This window comes from Penicillium pulvis (genome assembly GCF_028828015.1).
Source record: "Penicillium pulvis strain IBT 33274 chromosome Unknown contig_10_segment0_segment0, whole genome shotgun sequence".
In the NCBI taxonomy this organism is placed as follows: Eukaryota; Fungi; Ascomycota; class Eurotiomycetes; order Eurotiales; family Aspergillaceae; genus Penicillium; species Penicillium pulvis.
The window spans coordinates 1,911,244-1,928,246 of NW_026643071.1; the positions used below are offsets into that span (position 1 = coordinate 1,911,244).

The window sequence follows — 17,003 nt, forward strand, 5'->3', positions numbered from 1 at the left end:
AAATCCTAGCTCATCATTCAGGGATGGAAGAGTTTCGATGGGTTGAAGAGTCATTAGAGGATTGGAAATTATCCTGAGAGGTCGAGGTCGAGCTAGATTTGGAGTGAAGGCGTCGAGAAGAAGGCAGTTGGTGTGTGTCGCCTGGGAAGGGGAGGTCGGGTAGATCGTCTGGGTTGGAGACTAAGCTTCGTCGGCGAGAGAGAACGCCGCCTCTGGACTGGTTTTCTTTCTCGCGGCGTATTGCGCCTACTGGGGCGCGGCTGCGGCGACGATGACGACGTAGGTACTCATTTGGAATTGGATCGACTTGCTTCTTCACTGCGGGTACCAAGTTGAGGTATATTGGGAAGATTGCGCCAGTAGCGAAGACAGCGACAAGAACGCAGAATGAATATGACACCCCACGCGCGTTGTACGCAGCATATTCTGCAAAGGGGAAGAAGACGCCACCGGAGGTACCCATAGCGAGGAGTGCAGAGGCGGTCTTAGTGTGTCGAGCAGTTCCACGTAGGGAGAGGGCGAATACAATGCTGTAGACGCCACTCTCGAAGAGATATACCATCATGACCATCACAACGGCTGTAGAGCCAGTGGTTTTCATGCAGAGCACCGAGAAGACAATCATGCCAACATAGGCCACCATGAGAATCCAGCGGGGTTTCAAGAACCATTGCGCAAATGCAGCTAGGAAACGGCCTATTGCGAATAGGCTTTGGCCAATGGTCAGAAAATCAAAGGGACTCAAAGAAGAGTCCGGTTTCGCAGCAATGACAAAGCGCTCGAGGCTGGTGGCAAGGACTTCTTGGCCTGCCACGTAAAAAAATTGCGACCAGACTCCTAGGCCAAGGGTGAGCCAGACGACTGGAATACCGACGACCTTGGCCCTGTTAACGTCTCGGCGTCGATTCGCCAATTCTTCCAAATCTTCATCTGAGGCTTCAGGGATTGGCAGATAGTAGAAAGCCACTGCGAGAAGCACATCGAAGAGAGCAATACCAAGATAAGTCCACTGGACATTGACCAGAGATGCAACATCCTGGACATTCTTAAATAGAACTCTCTGTGCCAAAAGAGGAGACAAGACACTACCAATGGCTTGCACACCCTGTGAGATGTTCAGACGGATTTCCGAGTTCTCCAGAGGTCCGCACAAGGCAATGAACGGATTGGCAGCCGTTTCCAAAACCGCAAGACCAAGACCAACAACAAAATTCGAGATCGTGAACGCGGGGGTAGATGTGAGTACGGCGGAAGGCCAGAATATGAGTGACCCACACGCGTAGATGCACAGTCCAGTGATGAAGGTAGACTTAAAACCCCAAGTTTTCAAAACCGGGCGACCGATTAACAGTGGGCCCACTACATAGCCTCCAAAGTATGCGCCGTGTAGGCCCAATGAGTGCCAAGTGTCCAACTCTACAACCGTCGCAAATTGGGTATTCAGTATGTCAAGAAAGCCATAGGCAAAGCCCCAGAGGAAGAACAGTAGGGTTGTGATTGCAATCGGAGCTATGGACTCTCGGTTGTTCAGCTTCAGCATGCTCTCTGGGGACTTCATGTTGACGAAATCAAAGAAAGTGATATGAGGGTATGATGAATTGGTTTGGTTGGTTTGGGTATTAGACTCCGTATCTTGGGGACCCGTTGGAGGATGGCCCAGGAAGTCTAGCATAGTGATAGGGGCGTTGGAGCTTCTGCGGCGAGTTGAGACGCTGCCGTGTCTTGGTGGTGAAGGTTTGCTCTCACTGTCCGCTGGTGATTGATTCGAGTCGGAATCTGGAATCGCAACTGGCGGAGGTATAGCAACGGGAGCCTCTCCGGTTGCGTAGCGGTGTGGTGTTGGATCTGACACGTCGTTGGTGCCTTTGATCAATTTAGGTAGAACACGAGCGACAAGAGGTTTCAAACTCGGAACGCATCCACAAATCACAGACACGTTGACCTCGACGACGGACCACATGAAGGAAAGCGACGCATACCCTGACGACAATTAGCACTATATTGAATAGTGTGAAATGGATATTCTTACAGCTAAAGTCCGCAGTGCCAACGTTCTGAATGTGAAGGGACTTCAATGCGACCTGGCGCGAGGTAGCGGCTTGCTGGAGGAAAGCAATTCGAATGACATCGACGACGGCCACGAAGAAACCAAAGCTGAACGTGATGACCAGAATGATCTTTTGTTTCTTTGGAAGGCGCATCTGAGTCAGAATCGGCATTGGAAGAAACAAAATCGCCAGGTCGGTGATGATATTCACGGGGGACGAGGATAAATAGAGCGTGACAATATCGGTACAATGCGCGTCGGCCGGGAGGTTGGCGCGCCACGCGGCAGATACTGGTCGACACTGGAAAACATTGACCAGCGTCAATGCAAAGCCCGCTGCATTGACTACCCCAAGCGTGATATAGTTTGCATAGCGAAACACCTTCTGGTTCCGTGTCAAGGTCATATAGAAAACGAGTATCGAGGTTTTGACGGCCATCAGCGCCGGGCTCTATTTATGGATGTAATTTAGTACGCTGTAATATATTGCTGGGCCTTGAAAGCTCACATAGAGGACGGTGAAAGCATAGTTAGCCTTATTGAGAGCTGCCTCATTTTCAGCAGGGACGTCGATGGCGTGCAGACCGAGTCCATTGTGGATCGCAAAGAACAACGAGAGCGAAAAGCCGAAGTCAAGAACCTGGAGTCTGTCTTTAGCCAGCTATCCAAGACCACGTGACAGAGTATGCCGGTGCGTCGCGACAGGGTGTTAAGGGAACTGCAGCTTTCCGAGAGCCTGCAGTATCCCGGGGTTGACCTACCCATGCAAGCAGCATCAAGTAGTCGTGTAGCGCGACCCTCCTGACTACGAACACGCGCGATATGAAACGCAAAGCCACAAAAACCGTGGCGATGGCGAAGAACGTGACCGAGACGCCAAGTGTGGCCGGTTGACGGCCTGGCATTTTGACCGGGTAGCTGCCACCGGGGTGGTACAATCACAAAGCTCGTAATATTATGACTAGGGAGATCCACGGGCTAGGACATCATTGTGGGCGTAGGTGGGTTTGCGAGCATCGAGATCAACTGGAGACCGCATATCCTTGAAAATCCGGGGTAAGAGGGATTTTGACAGGGAAAATTGAAGGGTTGAAGGGGTGGGAAGAGGTTGAGTAGCAGGGAAATTACGAGAGCATCAACATAGCAAGGAATCCGAGAGTCCCACTTTTCAAGATCTAGGGTGTGAGGGGGGAGAAAAGAAGAGGAGAAAATGTGGAGGTTGAGAAATGGATCCGCGTCATTGGTTCCCGCAAATCCGGAGCTTGGGGAGAAACCGTTGTGCACCAAAACTCAACACCCTTCACCGTCAATTCTTTACGCGACAGTCTTAGGGTTTTGCATCAGGGTTGTTGGGTTGAAAATGACTCACAATCATCCCACCCCGCGCTTATTGGATTTGGCTAATGTATTTCTTCAACGGAAGGCGACGCCACCACGGAAAGTCCAAGCGATTTCCCGTCTCAAATAGCGCCCCTGAGAGCCACAATGAGCCACCTTGAGCCATGGTGAGCCACAGGGGCTGAATACGGAAATTATATCCAATAAAGTAAACCATCGTTTCCCTTCCATTTGGCCGACTTGGTTCGTTCCAACATACGCGACCGGACCAACCCTACCCCGGATCTCGTTTATCCCGCAATTACGGCATATCGTTTCTCCGCTGCGGAAAGCCGCAAAACATCAACCAATAAGCAAAAGCTGCTTATAAGAATCTGATTGATAGCGACATCGATAGAATGACATTGGAAGTGAAATTTGACAGGCAAGATCAGCACAAACTCGGCTATCCCATCTGAGCCAATCATCGTGTTAGATCTCCACACCTTCGGTCGCTTGCAGGTCCGATGAGCTTGGCATGTCGGCCTAAACAGGGTAAGGCGATAAGATGGCCATCGCACGCTAACTCAACATGATCAAGCGCTGCAAATTTCTCATCCTTGGCGGTCATCGTCTCATTGCACGAATTCTCATGTGGGTATGCAGCCTGACGCTTCAAAAAGGCCAAGGTCCCATAAGTAACGTAACCTGCACTAGACCCACGCCGTACTTTAACGTGCAGCGTTGCAGAGGTTATTTGCTTGGCTTCCTCATTCTAGTATGCATTTGCGAAGAACCCCTCTCGGTCGGCCTTCAATAAATCCCGTGAACCCCGTGAACCTGTGAAAATGTTAAATCGTGCCTTCTATTTCCTCATCTATGACCACAATTCTCATTATAAGACTACATTGCGTCCGATCGGGATATTCTGGAGAAAATGCCGTATCCACATATACAAAACAGGTAGCAGCTACTGAACAGCAAATATCCTATGCGATATCTAAAGATCATCATGGCCTATTTTCCAACTGCAGGGGTACCGACCCTAAGCGGACCGGTGTTTCTGGGCATATTCACGAGCATGTGCTCTCGGTACTCAAATTCGGACTATAAGAGAACCGTCGCTCACATCCCATTTCAGTTTGCGAATAATTATTGCTTCCTTGCACCGGTGCTTCCAACTCATTTCAAGCGGCCAATCTCAAGATGTTGCTGATCATGATGAAACAAGCTGCTCTGGTGGCATTAGTTGCGTTTTGGATGCCATTCGCTAATGCTCACACCGAGTCTGCCGAGAGCTGGATCAGTAACATCTGGGATCACTTCAAAGAAGCGGTTGACTGTACCAGCTGTCAGGTAAGTGACGGTGTGGCTCAGGATCGTTCAACATATCACTAGCTAAAGCCTATATGTTTACATAGGCTCTCCTGGGTGGTCTCAAGCTCGTGGCCGGCTTTGGAGACAACTTCATGATAGATGTTTTGACAGGAGTGTGCGATATCAGCGGTGTAAGCTCCCATATGTAAAATGAACATGAGATATGGCTGATATGAATCAGGCCGAAGACCCTGATGTCTGCGCTGGAGTCATTGCTGGCGAAGGACCCTCCGTTCACTACTCTCTCAAAAACCTCAAAATAGGCTCCCACACTGCCAACACCTTTTGTGCAAGCCTGGTGGGCTTATGCAAGTATCCAAAAGTTCGAGAGTATGACTTGGCTTTCCCTGCTCCCAAACCGTCAGCCGGTCGACCTCCACCAAGCGGTGAGCCCCCAATCAAGGTAGTCCATTTCAGCGATACGCATGTCGACCTTGCCTACGAAATTGGTTCCAACTACGCCTGTTCCAAGCCTATATGCTGCAGGACCTACGAGGAAAATGATGCGCCAGGCAACACTTCTTCCCCCTGCGGACCTTGGGGAAACCCTCGCTGCGATCCTCCGCATCGGCTTCAAGAAAGCATGAACGCTGCAATCGCAGATCTCAACCCCTCCTTCTCAATCTACACGGGAGATGTAGTAGCCCACGATGTATGGCTGGACGACAAGTCTGAAGTTCTCGAGAACTTCAATGCTACATACGGCGCAATGAAAGATAGTCTCGGTAAAGTCTACGCTGCACTAGGAAACCACGATTCCGCACCCCTCAATCTCTTCCCATCATCCAAAGTTCCCAGTAGCTACAGCCCACAGTGGGCCTACGATGCCCTAACAACAAATTGGATTGCCCTCACAGGTCTACCATCCATTAAATCGGCAGACGAGTACGGATCATACTCAGTTCTCCACCCAAACAGCAACCTACGAATAATCTCTTACAACAGCATCTTCTACTACAAATACAATTTCTTCGCCTATAACGAGCCAATGGAGTACGATCCTAACAGCCAACTGAAATGGCTCATCAATGAGCTTCAAGCGGCCGAAAGTGCTTCCGAGCGCGTCTGGCTCATCTCCCACATCCCATACGGGAACTCTGATCATTTCCACGATCATTCACACTATTTCGACCAGATCGTCCAACGTTACGATGCAACTATAGCCGCCTTATTCTTCGGCCATACACATCTAGACGAGTTCCAGGTCTCATACTCGGATTATAACAACCAAACCTGGGATACGGCTACAGCTATGGGCTATATCGCTCCGTCAATGACACCTACCTCCGGCCCTCCTTCTTTCCGCGTCTACGATATCGACCCCGTCACCTTCGGCGTACTAGACTTCACACAGTTTATCGCTGATATCGATGCGCCGGAACAAAAATCCCCGGAATGGGTGCCTTACTACTCTGCAAAAGAAGCTTATGGATCTAAGCTTGCGTCGCCTGTTACCGATCCGATTTCAGAGCTCTCACCGGCATTTTGGCACAATGTTACCGTGGCTATGGAGAATGATCCCACAGTTTTCGGTGATTTCTGGGCAAGACGGACGAGAGGGTATAAGGTTCCCAGTTGCACTGGAGATTGCATCAGTGGTGAGATCTGTGCTTTGAGGGGAGCTGATGCGCAATACAACTGCTATGTGCAAAAAGTGGGATTTAGCTTCGAGAAGCGGGGTGGCCAGGGTGTGGGTGCTCGGGAGAGAGTGCTGCCTGAGTGTAACCATGCTGGGATGGCGCCTTTGTTGGCGAAGATTGCTCAGCGTGCATCTATCGCTAGGGAACTGGAGAAGCACTGATACAACTACAACAGCACGGTGTTCATTCTTTAAGAGTCTAGCTTTACATTTGAGCTAGCATGAGGTTGATAGTGATACATATATACCAGTATACATTCAATCATAACCCGAGCCCGACAATCCCTGACGATCAATCATCGCAACGAAATCATCATCCATCATGAACTCCCCCAGTTCCATACCAAAAGGCGAGAAATCAAAGTCGGTAGGTTGTAAAACTTCACGACTGATAGCCAAAGACGGCAAAGAAGGAGTCGGGCCCTCAGTATCTAAATGAAGGTTATCAATCATGCATCATTCAAGAATAGCGCGCACGCGTGTATAGAAGCTTACCAGGATTCGCCAAGACGTTATTAAAATGTTCCAAGAATGACCTACACCGATCGATCAATCGATTCCCATTATCGAGTTTGGAAAGAGCTGCAATCGCGCGAGCGGGGTACTCTTTCAGATCTCTCGCTTCGTTGAGCATTGACGAGCCAGTAAGGCTTGTATCGCGGTATACCCAAATGGCGCCGAGAATCACCAATGCGGCATTGAAAGCTGGTATTTTATTAGTTAAGCAAAGTTGGAGAGGTGGGAATGGAGATGAAAATGGAGATGGAGAGGCTTACTGTAATAAAGCGAATACCAATATGCACCTAACAAGCTTTGTTTCCACATCGGATCGGAAACAGCTTGAAAGATGATATTGATTATCTCCATTGCTGACATCGTGCATATAGCCATACTATTCATTCCGATGCGCTGCAAAAGTTTCAAATCCTCGGGATCCCGATCCGGCGCTCGGCTTGCAGTGATGAATTTGACGAGAACGGGTCTGTGTAGTAGGACTCGGAGGTTAAGGTAGCGTAATGTCAAGATTACACGGAATTTCCAGGAAAAGGATTTAGTGCCGGAGATCTTTTCATGGGACATCTCGTCTAGGTGAGCTTTTGTGATTAGCTGCAATGATGCGGGAAGTGATCCTTCCCAGGAGAACAGATTTTGCTCTATGCTGAAGACGTGGGAGACAGTTTCGCTGACGGATAACGGGTCTTCGCAGCCGATGTTTTGGCCGTACAGAGAGTCGAGGACGTTCCAGAGATTTTTGTATAAGGTACTTGATTGACCTTTTAGTAATAGAAGTCAATTTCGGTTGCGGTGTAACTTACATGGTCGAATTGAAGAAAGAGACGCTTAGACTGGATGTCTCGGCATCCACAAGAGCTGATGATGACTCAAATTGGTGCGTCGAAGGCAAGTCCAGCTTCACATAGCTATCCGGGATGGCAGCCGGTCGTCCAAAGGTCATGCTCAGAGTTCTATAAAGTTAGCGCCGATCATCATGCAATTGTATTCTTCTCACCTATCCAACATAACACAGCAGTACCAAGTACGCTTCCGAAACTCCTGTTCTAAGGGATCAAATGTTCGAGATGCGTGTTGAGAGTGAAGCCCAAGCTGCAAGGCACCTTTCACTGCCAATCCATGAACATTCCATACCTGCACAGACTTCTGAGTACCTTGTAGGTATTGACCCGCCAAAAGATGAAATTGAACTATATAAGGCTTGGTAAGAAAAATTCACTCGACGTTTATCTGCCAGTCTCGTGAGACTTACCAAGTTCCAATGTGGTACCACGCCACAGCTCACCACCACAAAGCCCAAGACCACGCTGGTAGAAAACATCTGACTGGGCAATCCGCGTATCCGCACTGGCACCATTTGACTCAGCAGTGATAGTAGCCATAGCCAAGATCATATTTAATAGACCAAGCCAGCTTTTTCTAACCCCGGAAAAGTTCTCTCGTGCCATGCGGTGGTAGGTCGCCAAGAACGTCGGTGGATAGATATATGGGTAGAGTAAGCCAGTCTCCGAGAAATAAAGATTTATCAAAGCCAGCGTCTCCGATTGAGGAGGCAATGCAAAAACATTGACCTTCTCCTGCGCGGCTTGGCGCAGTGTTGATGATGGTTTTGATACGCTTACGAAACCACCATCCGCAGCACCAGGGGACAAGGAGTATCCTTTCTGCACTACGGCACTGGACAAGTGTCTCAAGAAAGCGATGTTAGAAGATGGACCTGGCGTCATCAGTATTGCTCTCATCTCGCTACATGAAGGACAGGCACGACCATACCGAAAAATCCAGAATCCTCTTCATCAGCAAAAGAGATCGCCCCCATCGCATCGACAGAATCCTCCGATCCAATCAGGTCAGATACCTGGATGGCACTTCGCACCTCCCCACGAACCTCCCTATCACGCACCTCGGGCACCCGATCGACACGAACAGTCAACCCATCAACATCACTTCTCACATTCCTGAAAGACTCTTCAAGCCTCTTTACCCGGTCTTCTAAACCATGCAAATACTCTTTTTGTACTATCACGTTCGTCGCCGTAGCCGGAGGCGTATACATACATTCGAAGCCCAGATCGACGCACAGCGAGCAGCGAGGCCGCACGCCGTCGCACCGGGATTTCCGGGACCGACATGCATCACAGGCGACTGCTACGCGGCGCCTTTTTGACACTCGTCCCTCTGTGGGGTTTGGCTCTTCTGATGGGGCCATTGATGTTTCTTGATAATATAGTGTAGTTGGACAAGGTCAATCGGGTCGGGGAACGGTCGGGTAGGCTTCTGGCTGGCGCGGGTAGATCGGAAGGGATGTTACGGGGGCTGGATAGCGACATGTAGCTCAAATGGCTTTTTACGTATTGGTACTGTATTTACCTTACTTTTGTATGTACTTTCGATCGCTTTTCCCACTGCTTTTACCAAATAGATACAGGGAAGTTGTACTCCGTATATATGACCACATCACACCTTAAGCTGCACCTCGTTGTCCCTCCGCTAACTAGTGTAGTTGGGAACCCCCTGTTACTTGTTATTACGGGATAGACCGGAAGAGGTTTTTCCGACCTGTATTATGACACCCGGTTTTCAGTACACGGGTATGCTGGGCACGGGTAGTATATCTAGCAGCTCGAAGATAGTATTGAATAACACGCTTCTACACCTCTCTTATGCTACATATTTAGGTGCTACCATGGATACCCTATATACCCTGCGGTTTCTTGTGTTGTTATGTTGCACGGCTAGATCGACCCGCACATCCTCGAGTGTGCTGCCCTTCGAGCGTTCCCCTCTTTATATGGTGATCGACGTAGGGGGTAGTGACTGGAGGCAAGAAAGAGGGGTGGTTTAAAAGACCTTGCTAATCTTACGTTATACGAGTCGAAAAATTATCGATGCTATACCTAAATTTTCTCATGCATAGATCATGGTTGGTCTCTCTATTCGCGCCGCTGCAAAGATGCAGGGGTACATAGACAGTAGACTATTCAACATCCCTTTTACAGATCGAAACTGCTATTGGGGTATATGCATATCTTGCTAATGACGAGGTGAAACTAAGGATGCAACGAATTATCTATCATGTTCGTCAGCAGCTTGCACTCACAGACGCGGCCTTGAAAGATGAGTACCCTGGTGAGAAGTTCGGTCTGGCTCTTGCATGGGATGAATATCTGCTTGATCTTCTCAATCATATCCAGAACAAGTCAACACTGTTTATTGAAACTTGGCTCACTCGGATTGCGGCTATGGCTGTGGCAAAAGAGGACAAAGATAATGCAAATCTGATTAAGTCTATTTGCACAGCCCTTCGGGCACAGGCTGACCGCATAATCATGCTTGGTGAGACGGAACATGTCAATGGATATACTGGGGTGGCTGATGGAGATAGCGATGATATGGAAATTGATGATGATGATGACGCTATGGAGATCGATTAGTATCTAGACTGGTAAGTGTGAGAAGAGAGCAGAGATCCCAGTTATATCATAAGCAATTCGATCAGTGTCCTATTCTTACTGTGCTTGTTTATGCTTAATCTGACGTGATTTAATACCAAGTGTTTTACCAAATATAGTAAGGGAAGATTGAAAAACAAGGAAACGAGCCATAGCCTGACTACCCCCTAGTTTTATGGTCTTTTCTAGGGACAATGCTTATATTCTCATTAACGCAGAAAACACTTAATCTAAGGGTTGTCTTGAGGCGGACGATCGCGTGTCAGCGTACCAAGTGGAGGTAAATCTGTAATAAACCATGCCCGGGCTCCAAGGAGTTCACTGCGATCATTTGCACTTGCTGCATCAAGTAACATAGCAGGTGATAGACCTGAGCGATCTTTGATCTCTTTTCTTGCCCCGGCTTCGAGTAAAAGGCGAACCATCACCTCGTTGTCCTTTATTACAGCGTCTAACAAAGGTGTTTGGGAAAGCGGGTGCGCAATTATGTCTGGATTGATCCGCTTATCCGTAAGTAGAATCTTGACCAGCTCCTCTTCATTTGTCTTAACTGCGATATGTAACGGAGTAAGATCGGAAAAGCGACTCTCCGCAAAGATAGCGTTAGGATCAACGTTTTTCCGGTTCACAAGAAGACGAACTAAGTCAAGATCTTTATTTCGGATAGCGCTATGAAGAGGGGCTAGTCCATTTTCTCGCGCAAATCCTGCATTAGCACCAGAGGATAGCAGCATCTTCACGATTTCAGTATGGCCGTTTTGTGTAGCGATATTAATCGGAGTTATTTGGCCCAGTGAGTAAACGTTCTTTTTGATATTCGGGTGTGCCAGGAGTGTCGCAACCACGGCTGTATGCCCATATTGACTCGCCGCGATAAGAGGCGTGCATTTTTTCTGGCCTCGAACATTCGGGTCGATACCATAGTCTAAAAGCATTTTCACCGCAGGTAGATTGCCATTTTTCGCTGCTAGAAGCAACGGCTGGTCGGGTTTAACAGGCAATTTAGCGGGACTCTTAGCATCTGTCCAGGCTTGAAGGGCTTTCTGTAGGGCGAAACAATTTCCTGAGCTGGCTGCATGGAGAATTGCTGTTCCGCCTGAGTCTTTTGCATTGCGTAGGTAGAGTTGTGCTACGAGCGTTTGGTATAGACCACGATTGACTTGGACGAAAGAAGCAAGATCTGATTCTTTGTGGATCATATGCCCAATTTGAAGGAGTATCTCTGGTGGAAGTTGCGTTAGAGGCATGATTTCGAGATATAAAAAAGTCGAATGTGGATAAGATACTCGCGGACTAAAGGGGGTGGATCATATTATATAGCTGCTGCCAAGATATGCCCGGGTGGAAGACCCTGTAATATTCTAGTGTAATTACTGGTAATAATGCAGTTTTCCGGCTACAAACCGCTGCTGTAGCTGACGCACTAGTGGCTGGCTCACTTGAGCGAGCGCGCGTATCCACCCGAAATTCGTCTTCTTGGCAACGAACCTTGGAACCAGTTAAAAGGGGGCCGTGATCGCTGCCAGTGTACCTTAAGTCTGGCGAATGAAGGCTCGAGGGACCTGTCTAAGCGGAGAATAATGTCGTCTAGATATACATCGTGTGAGTTGGCGTAGACCTCGGTAAATGGATCAGCGCTTTTCTTCCTTTTTGCCCTTTGACAACTCTTCACAATACAGCAGCCTATCACTCTGTCTTGTCCCTTTCAGTGTACTCATACACTCTTTTGTTTTCTCTCCTCTGATGTCTGACCTGACCAGCTTATGACGCTGATAGTAGCCAATTACCTAGAGCTGATCAGATGCTTAGCTCACTGTTCCTATCCTTAAATGCAGCCTCTGTCAAGGCTTGGTCAGCTTATGATCAAAATCCCGACCAGGGCTTTTGTGTTTCCCTCCGGCGACGTGTTTATGACGTTGGTGCGAGGCAGCAGGGTGCTGAGGGCCATTTGCGACATGCAGGTATAATTGTCGAAAAGGCATGAGCGGCTACTGTTTTGGATAAAGATGTGTGACGTTAGCGAAACATGACCTGGCAGTTCCATTAACTGAGTGATTACTCTCACTAGCCGAGTGTTCTTCATGGGGAGGAAAAACCCCTCTCTCTCTCTATGAGGCGCCGTATCTTGAGCTTAGTACAGTCGTCCTCGAAGTCCCCTTGACCAAAACACACTTTATGACTCTTTTCTGGCCCACCAAGGCCTTATATTAGATTCCATATTGCGCGGGCCGCATTAAGTGGATACCATAAAATGTAGTTTGTATAATACGACACCTTGCCGTGTAACATTATAGGATAAGTACAAAAAGCCAGTAGAATCGCATGGAAAGCTATAATTAGTGGATCTCTGCAGATCATGTGGGCAGAGCCGCCTGGCACTTTGCAACTTGATGACCTGCTGAGTGGCTTCGATTCTCCTTGTCATCCTATGCGGCATGTACAGGTCATCACTTCTGAGGGGCGTCTCTTTGGCTTAGAGGGTCTCATCACGAATGATATCATCGGCAACAAGGTGTCTCGACCAGTTTTCGATTGTTTGCAGGCGAACAACTACAATAACGGCGGCCGATGGCGCAGACATCAACTAATAGTCACTCACCATAAGTATGTCATTACAACAAATCTGGAAATATGGAGCCCAGTCCTCTCATCAGCCATAACGGCGACGGCGTTCAACCGCCTCTCCGTCCGACAGAAGCTGCACTGACATCGACCTAACACTTTCCATCGGTTACGCCTCTCTACAACAGATTGTTTCGTAAAGGGTAGCCTCCCTCTTATCTAAGTCGGTGGTTGGGTGGAAGGTCGGGCATATGACGAGGACCCACCGACGTATATTCACGACTTGATCGAGTTGGAGGTCGCCCTCAATAATAGGACGCTGGCAAAAGATATTTGATATCTATAGTTACATTTCCTTTGATAGATTAAGCGTGCTTCCCATACGTCAGCCAGTCAAGACCCCCTCGGTAGGGCAGAAGTCACTAAAACTGCAAGTTCAAATAGATTACCGATCAGACGTTGTTATGTCCGAAAACCGAAAGCATACATTAACTGTTAGATAAGGCTTCATAAAGCACACAAACTAATATGACTTATCTTTTCCTGTCGCATGGTCGTTCTGTTATATTGCACCGAGGCCCATACAACATTCCATCAGTTCGATATCACAGGAGTGCTTCGATCCCAAGTGCTCTTCTCAACAGCATCCACCAGACAAGCCGCCACACTAGCCCGCGAAATGCCCCCCAGGCCCGCGAAAATACCAAGTCCCTTCCCATCATCGCCAAGGAACTGAACGGGCGCTTTTTTCGCCATGGTCAGTCGCGCTGGCCTCAACAGCACGAAGTTTAAGTCGCTCTTCTTGAGTATCTCGTCGACATAATTGTGGTCCGCAAATGGATACCGAAGGCTGGTGCTGGAGATTGCCCATCTCATCAAGAAAGTGATATTCGCGAGAGAAGATCCAACTCCAAACGAAGATAGTGTCGCAATTTTGGAGACTCCATGCTTTTTCATAGCAGCGATGAGGTTTTCGTGCGTGAGAGATAGGACTCGAGCCCCCTTTTCTTTCGGGGATGAAAGCGTGACGATCACAGCAGTTGGGAGGTCGCCGTGGACTGCGTTGAAAGCGCTTTCAATTTCCGAAGGTTCCACTGGTGTGCCCTTCACGATATTCAGGCCTTCCGTAGCCGGAAGTGCAGAAGGATTACGGATCAAGGCTGTAATCTTGTGGCCGCGCTGCAACGCTTCATCGATGACGAGACGACCAGTCTGTCCACTGCCACCAATGACGAGAATACGCATGATTTGAAGATGCTGCTGCACTGTCGGTAGGATGCTGACTTGGTTCCAGATTGTTATGGGCTGGTTTGAATTGGCACGTGGAACAATGACTGTGGTGAAACTTTCAACTTTGCTTGAGATTAACGGATGATGAACTAGATAATTTGGAACGATATAGATAGTGAGCTTCCACCAGGTCCACGGGTATATATAGCTGCGGGACAAACTCTATCGAAGGGGTCAGGGCTGATTGGACCTAAGCACTGTCTACAACGCGGCCCGCTTCTGCCTAGTAGTGCTTGCTTAGCTACCGCAAGTGACGGGCAAGCTTATGAATCTCGCCATCAACTGTAGTCCTAAACCCGTGGGTCGCATGGCCCGGGTTTTGTCGAGAGTCCGCAAGATTACAAATCCTGTTACGAAAGTGGCATCAAGTTTCGAAGATCCAAGGGCTCAAGGCCTGCTCACCTTCCCGTGGCGCAGGACGACTAGGCTGCTGAGTCAGGGAATCATTACGTAACTACAGTTCCTCTAGAAAATGGCACCGGGCGGCCTCATAATAGACTTTCATGCGATTTCATTGATTTATTCTATACATTCTGTAATTATAGGTTGCCCTGAGACACGGTAACATACAGCGTGCATCTTATTGTATCCCTCAATTCAATGCGGCCCGCTCGATGATGGATTTGCGCTAACACCTTAGCGGCGGATAAAAGGTACATATCTCATGACCTCCAGGACTTTTCAGAAACAGGTCAGGAAGTTTTATATTAAAATTTTGTTCACAATACGGATACAGTCATCCTCAAAATCGACTTGACCAACACTTCCTTAGTAATTCTTTTCTGGCCCCACGACTACGGACCTGGCGAACACCAATCATTTAGCGGACCTTCTTGAAGCTTATCGATGGACGTAGAAAATGCACTCGTAAAGTACCGTATTTTGTACGAGCCTCCGGTGGAATTCCACGGAAGCGTCTATTTGAGCCCCGCAATTCAGTCCTTGAACCATCGGGTTCAACACTCCTCCTCAACTTGCAAGGCGTTCATACCCTCTACCAGTCAATACTCCTAGTAGGTGTATTTATTTTTTAGACTTAAAGAGTAATTTAAACGGATGAAACCATCGGCGAACCGCTTGTCTTAACTAAGGTCCAGTGAGCGAACAACAGCCTTTCGGCAGCCGATGGCGTAGGCCTCAACTAAAGATCAGTAATAACCAATTTTTCGTATAGTAGGCCCAGAAATGGGGTCCAGTCCTTTCAATAGCCACAATGGCTATCGTATTCTAGAGATCTGCGTGACCGATACACACTGACTAACTATTCCCTGACACGCTAGTCCGCATATAGTAATTATATCGATCCCTTCAGGTGTTGCACGAGTTCGGAATCCTCTCAGATATCCTTCAAGCCTTTAGGGCTAAAGTCTCTTATTTTAATGACTTCAATGTGGTAAGTAAGAACTTGGCCGGCGGAAAATGGTGGCAGTGAGAGTGGGGACAAGTGGTTTCAAACCTATACCACGCCACAGTACGTGGGTATCTGACTCGCTTGTGAAAACACATTATACCATACACGTACTGGCACAACGCCATCAACAGCATAACGTAAATAACATAGACTAGAACATAACTCGTCAGGTAATGGGTAAGGGGACGGCGTCCCCCACTACACTTAGGTGAACGCCGACCTCTTTCCTTTAGCAACACAGATTCTTCAATTTCATCACCAGTAAGGGCCCGCAAAAATGGACGACGAGGTGTTATACCCCCTTGTCTGCATACGGTTCATTCCACATTATGTAATAGAGACCCCATGCATCCTGTATTCTCATCTGATTAAATCTATAGATCCTGACTCATATTATCGTCACGGCCTACCGAAGAAGCTTCTTTTCACCGCACTACCTCTACGTCCTTGAAGATGACGACAACATCGAAGGCGACGCAACAAGCGCCATGGACACGCACTATGAATACGACACATCTACGTTCCACGGGAGGACTATTGATGATATTATTTGTCTTTTTCGAGAAAGGGTTACCGGAAAGAAAGTAGCAACGAACGTGCTCTACATTGCGGACGACCAGACGATCAGGGATCACAGCTTGCTCCTGGTTCAGATTCAGCCTAAAGAGAAGGATGAACCCTTTCTCAGTGTCCGACTCGCATGTGAATTCGTAAACCTAATGGCGAGATCTATCTCATGTCCCGAATACCGAGGTTCAATCCAGGATATTCAGAACGAGGTCGATGACGATGGCGTGTATCGGGGTGGGAAAAAAAACCCTTACACATACTGTGGGACACGGACTCTATACCTAGATAAACAAGATGCGTTGGAATAAGTCATTGAACTGGGAGCCCTAGTTGAAGACTCCTTTAAATACTTATCGCAGAAATAATGGCACTGTCAGCCCGTATATGTGGGCGGGTCCGGTATTGTTACCACTTAATCAATTGTCACACCCATACTTGACTACTGTATCATTGATTTTCAATGCAAGCCACGGTATTGTAATAATGACCCACCCATCGTTATCAAGGAATACAATACGGTTTAACAGAAATCAGGAGGGTGTGGCTGAAATTAGACTAGCGTGTTTTAGGCTAGGGTTCAGGGATGAAAGTCAAGAGTATAGGTAAGACTGATTTCGAATAGTACTGTACAAACAAAGGTCTATCAACGCGACACCCTTTTGTGTAGTTTGAAAGACGAGCTGTCCCTAGAATATAACATTGGTGCTGACGGATGACAAATTGAAATCAAAGTGTCAAAAGCACCATATCACAATGTTTTGTTTATCGCGTTTCCTTGCAATCAAGCGATGTCCATGCAGGTCATTATACCAAAATATACCCCCG

At 48.0% G+C, this 17,003-nt stretch overlaps 7 protein-coding genes across 7 annotated transcripts; 3 read left to right on the forward strand and 4 right to left on the reverse strand.

Annotated features, from left to right (window-relative positions):
- Window positions 1-13: 13 nt before the first annotated feature.
- Window positions 14-2,952, reverse strand: N7503_000742 (putative MFS monosaccharide transporter; the record flags this gene model as incomplete). Its single annotated transcript, XM_057060303.1, has 4 exons — window positions 14-1,980; window positions 2,030-2,498; window positions 2,556-2,687; window positions 2,809-2,952. The coding sequence occupies 4 exons, from the start codon at window positions 2,950-2,952 to the stop codon at window positions 14-16; spliced, it is 2,712 nt and encodes a 903-aa protein (XP_056927226.1).
- Window positions 2,953-4,570: 1,618 nt separating this feature from the next.
- Window positions 4,571-6,542, forward strand: N7503_000743 (PPN1 endopolyphosphatase family protein; the record flags this gene model as incomplete). Its single annotated transcript, XM_057060304.1, has 3 exons — window positions 4,571-4,720; window positions 4,786-4,872; window positions 4,923-6,542. 3 exons carry the CDS (start codon window positions 4,571-4,573, stop codon window positions 6,540-6,542), a joined length of 1,857 nt encoding a protein of 618 aa, XP_056927227.1.
- Window positions 6,543-6,638: 96 nt separating this feature from the next.
- On the reverse strand, window positions 6,639-9,102 carry N7503_000744 (uncharacterized protein; the record flags this gene model as incomplete). Its single annotated transcript, XM_057060305.1, has 7 exons — window positions 6,639-6,811; window positions 6,876-7,085; window positions 7,157-7,644; window positions 7,697-7,846; window positions 7,891-8,083; window positions 8,146-8,610; window positions 8,667-9,102. 7 exons carry the CDS (start codon window positions 9,100-9,102, stop codon window positions 6,639-6,641), a joined length of 2,115 nt encoding a protein of 704 aa, XP_056927228.1.
- A 711-nt stretch (window positions 9,103-9,813) lies between these two features.
- Window positions 9,814-10,327, forward strand: N7503_000745 (symbiotic chitinase; the record flags this gene model as incomplete). Its single annotated transcript, XM_057060306.1, has 2 exons — window positions 9,814-9,816; window positions 9,893-10,327. The coding sequence occupies 2 exons, from the start codon at window positions 9,814-9,816 to the stop codon at window positions 10,325-10,327; spliced, it is 438 nt and encodes a 145-aa protein (XP_056927229.1).
- A 248-nt stretch (window positions 10,328-10,575) lies between these two features.
- N7503_000746 (ankyrin repeat domain-containing protein) lies at window positions 10,576-11,592 on the reverse strand (the record flags this gene model as incomplete). Its single annotated transcript, XM_057060307.1, has 1 exon — window positions 10,576-11,592. One exon carries the CDS (start codon window positions 11,590-11,592, stop codon window positions 10,576-10,578), a length of 1,017 nt encoding a protein of 338 aa, XP_056927230.1.
- Window positions 11,593-13,501: 1,909 nt separating this feature from the next.
- N7503_000747 (NAD(P)-dependent oxidoreductase) lies at window positions 13,502-14,152 on the reverse strand (the record flags this gene model as incomplete). Its single annotated transcript, XM_057060308.1, has 1 exon — window positions 13,502-14,152. The coding sequence occupies one exon, from the start codon at window positions 14,150-14,152 to the stop codon at window positions 13,502-13,504; it is 651 nt and encodes a 216-aa protein (XP_056927231.1).
- A 1,258-nt stretch (window positions 14,153-15,410) lies between these two features.
- Window positions 15,411-16,486, forward strand: N7503_000748 (uncharacterized protein; the record flags this gene model as incomplete). The annotated part of the gene is made up of 3 exons (XM_057060309.1): window positions 15,411-15,419; window positions 15,510-15,590; window positions 15,989-16,486. 3 exons carry the CDS (start codon window positions 15,411-15,413, stop codon window positions 16,484-16,486), a joined length of 588 nt encoding a protein of 195 aa, XP_056927232.1.
- Window positions 16,487-17,003: the final 517 nt, after the last annotated feature.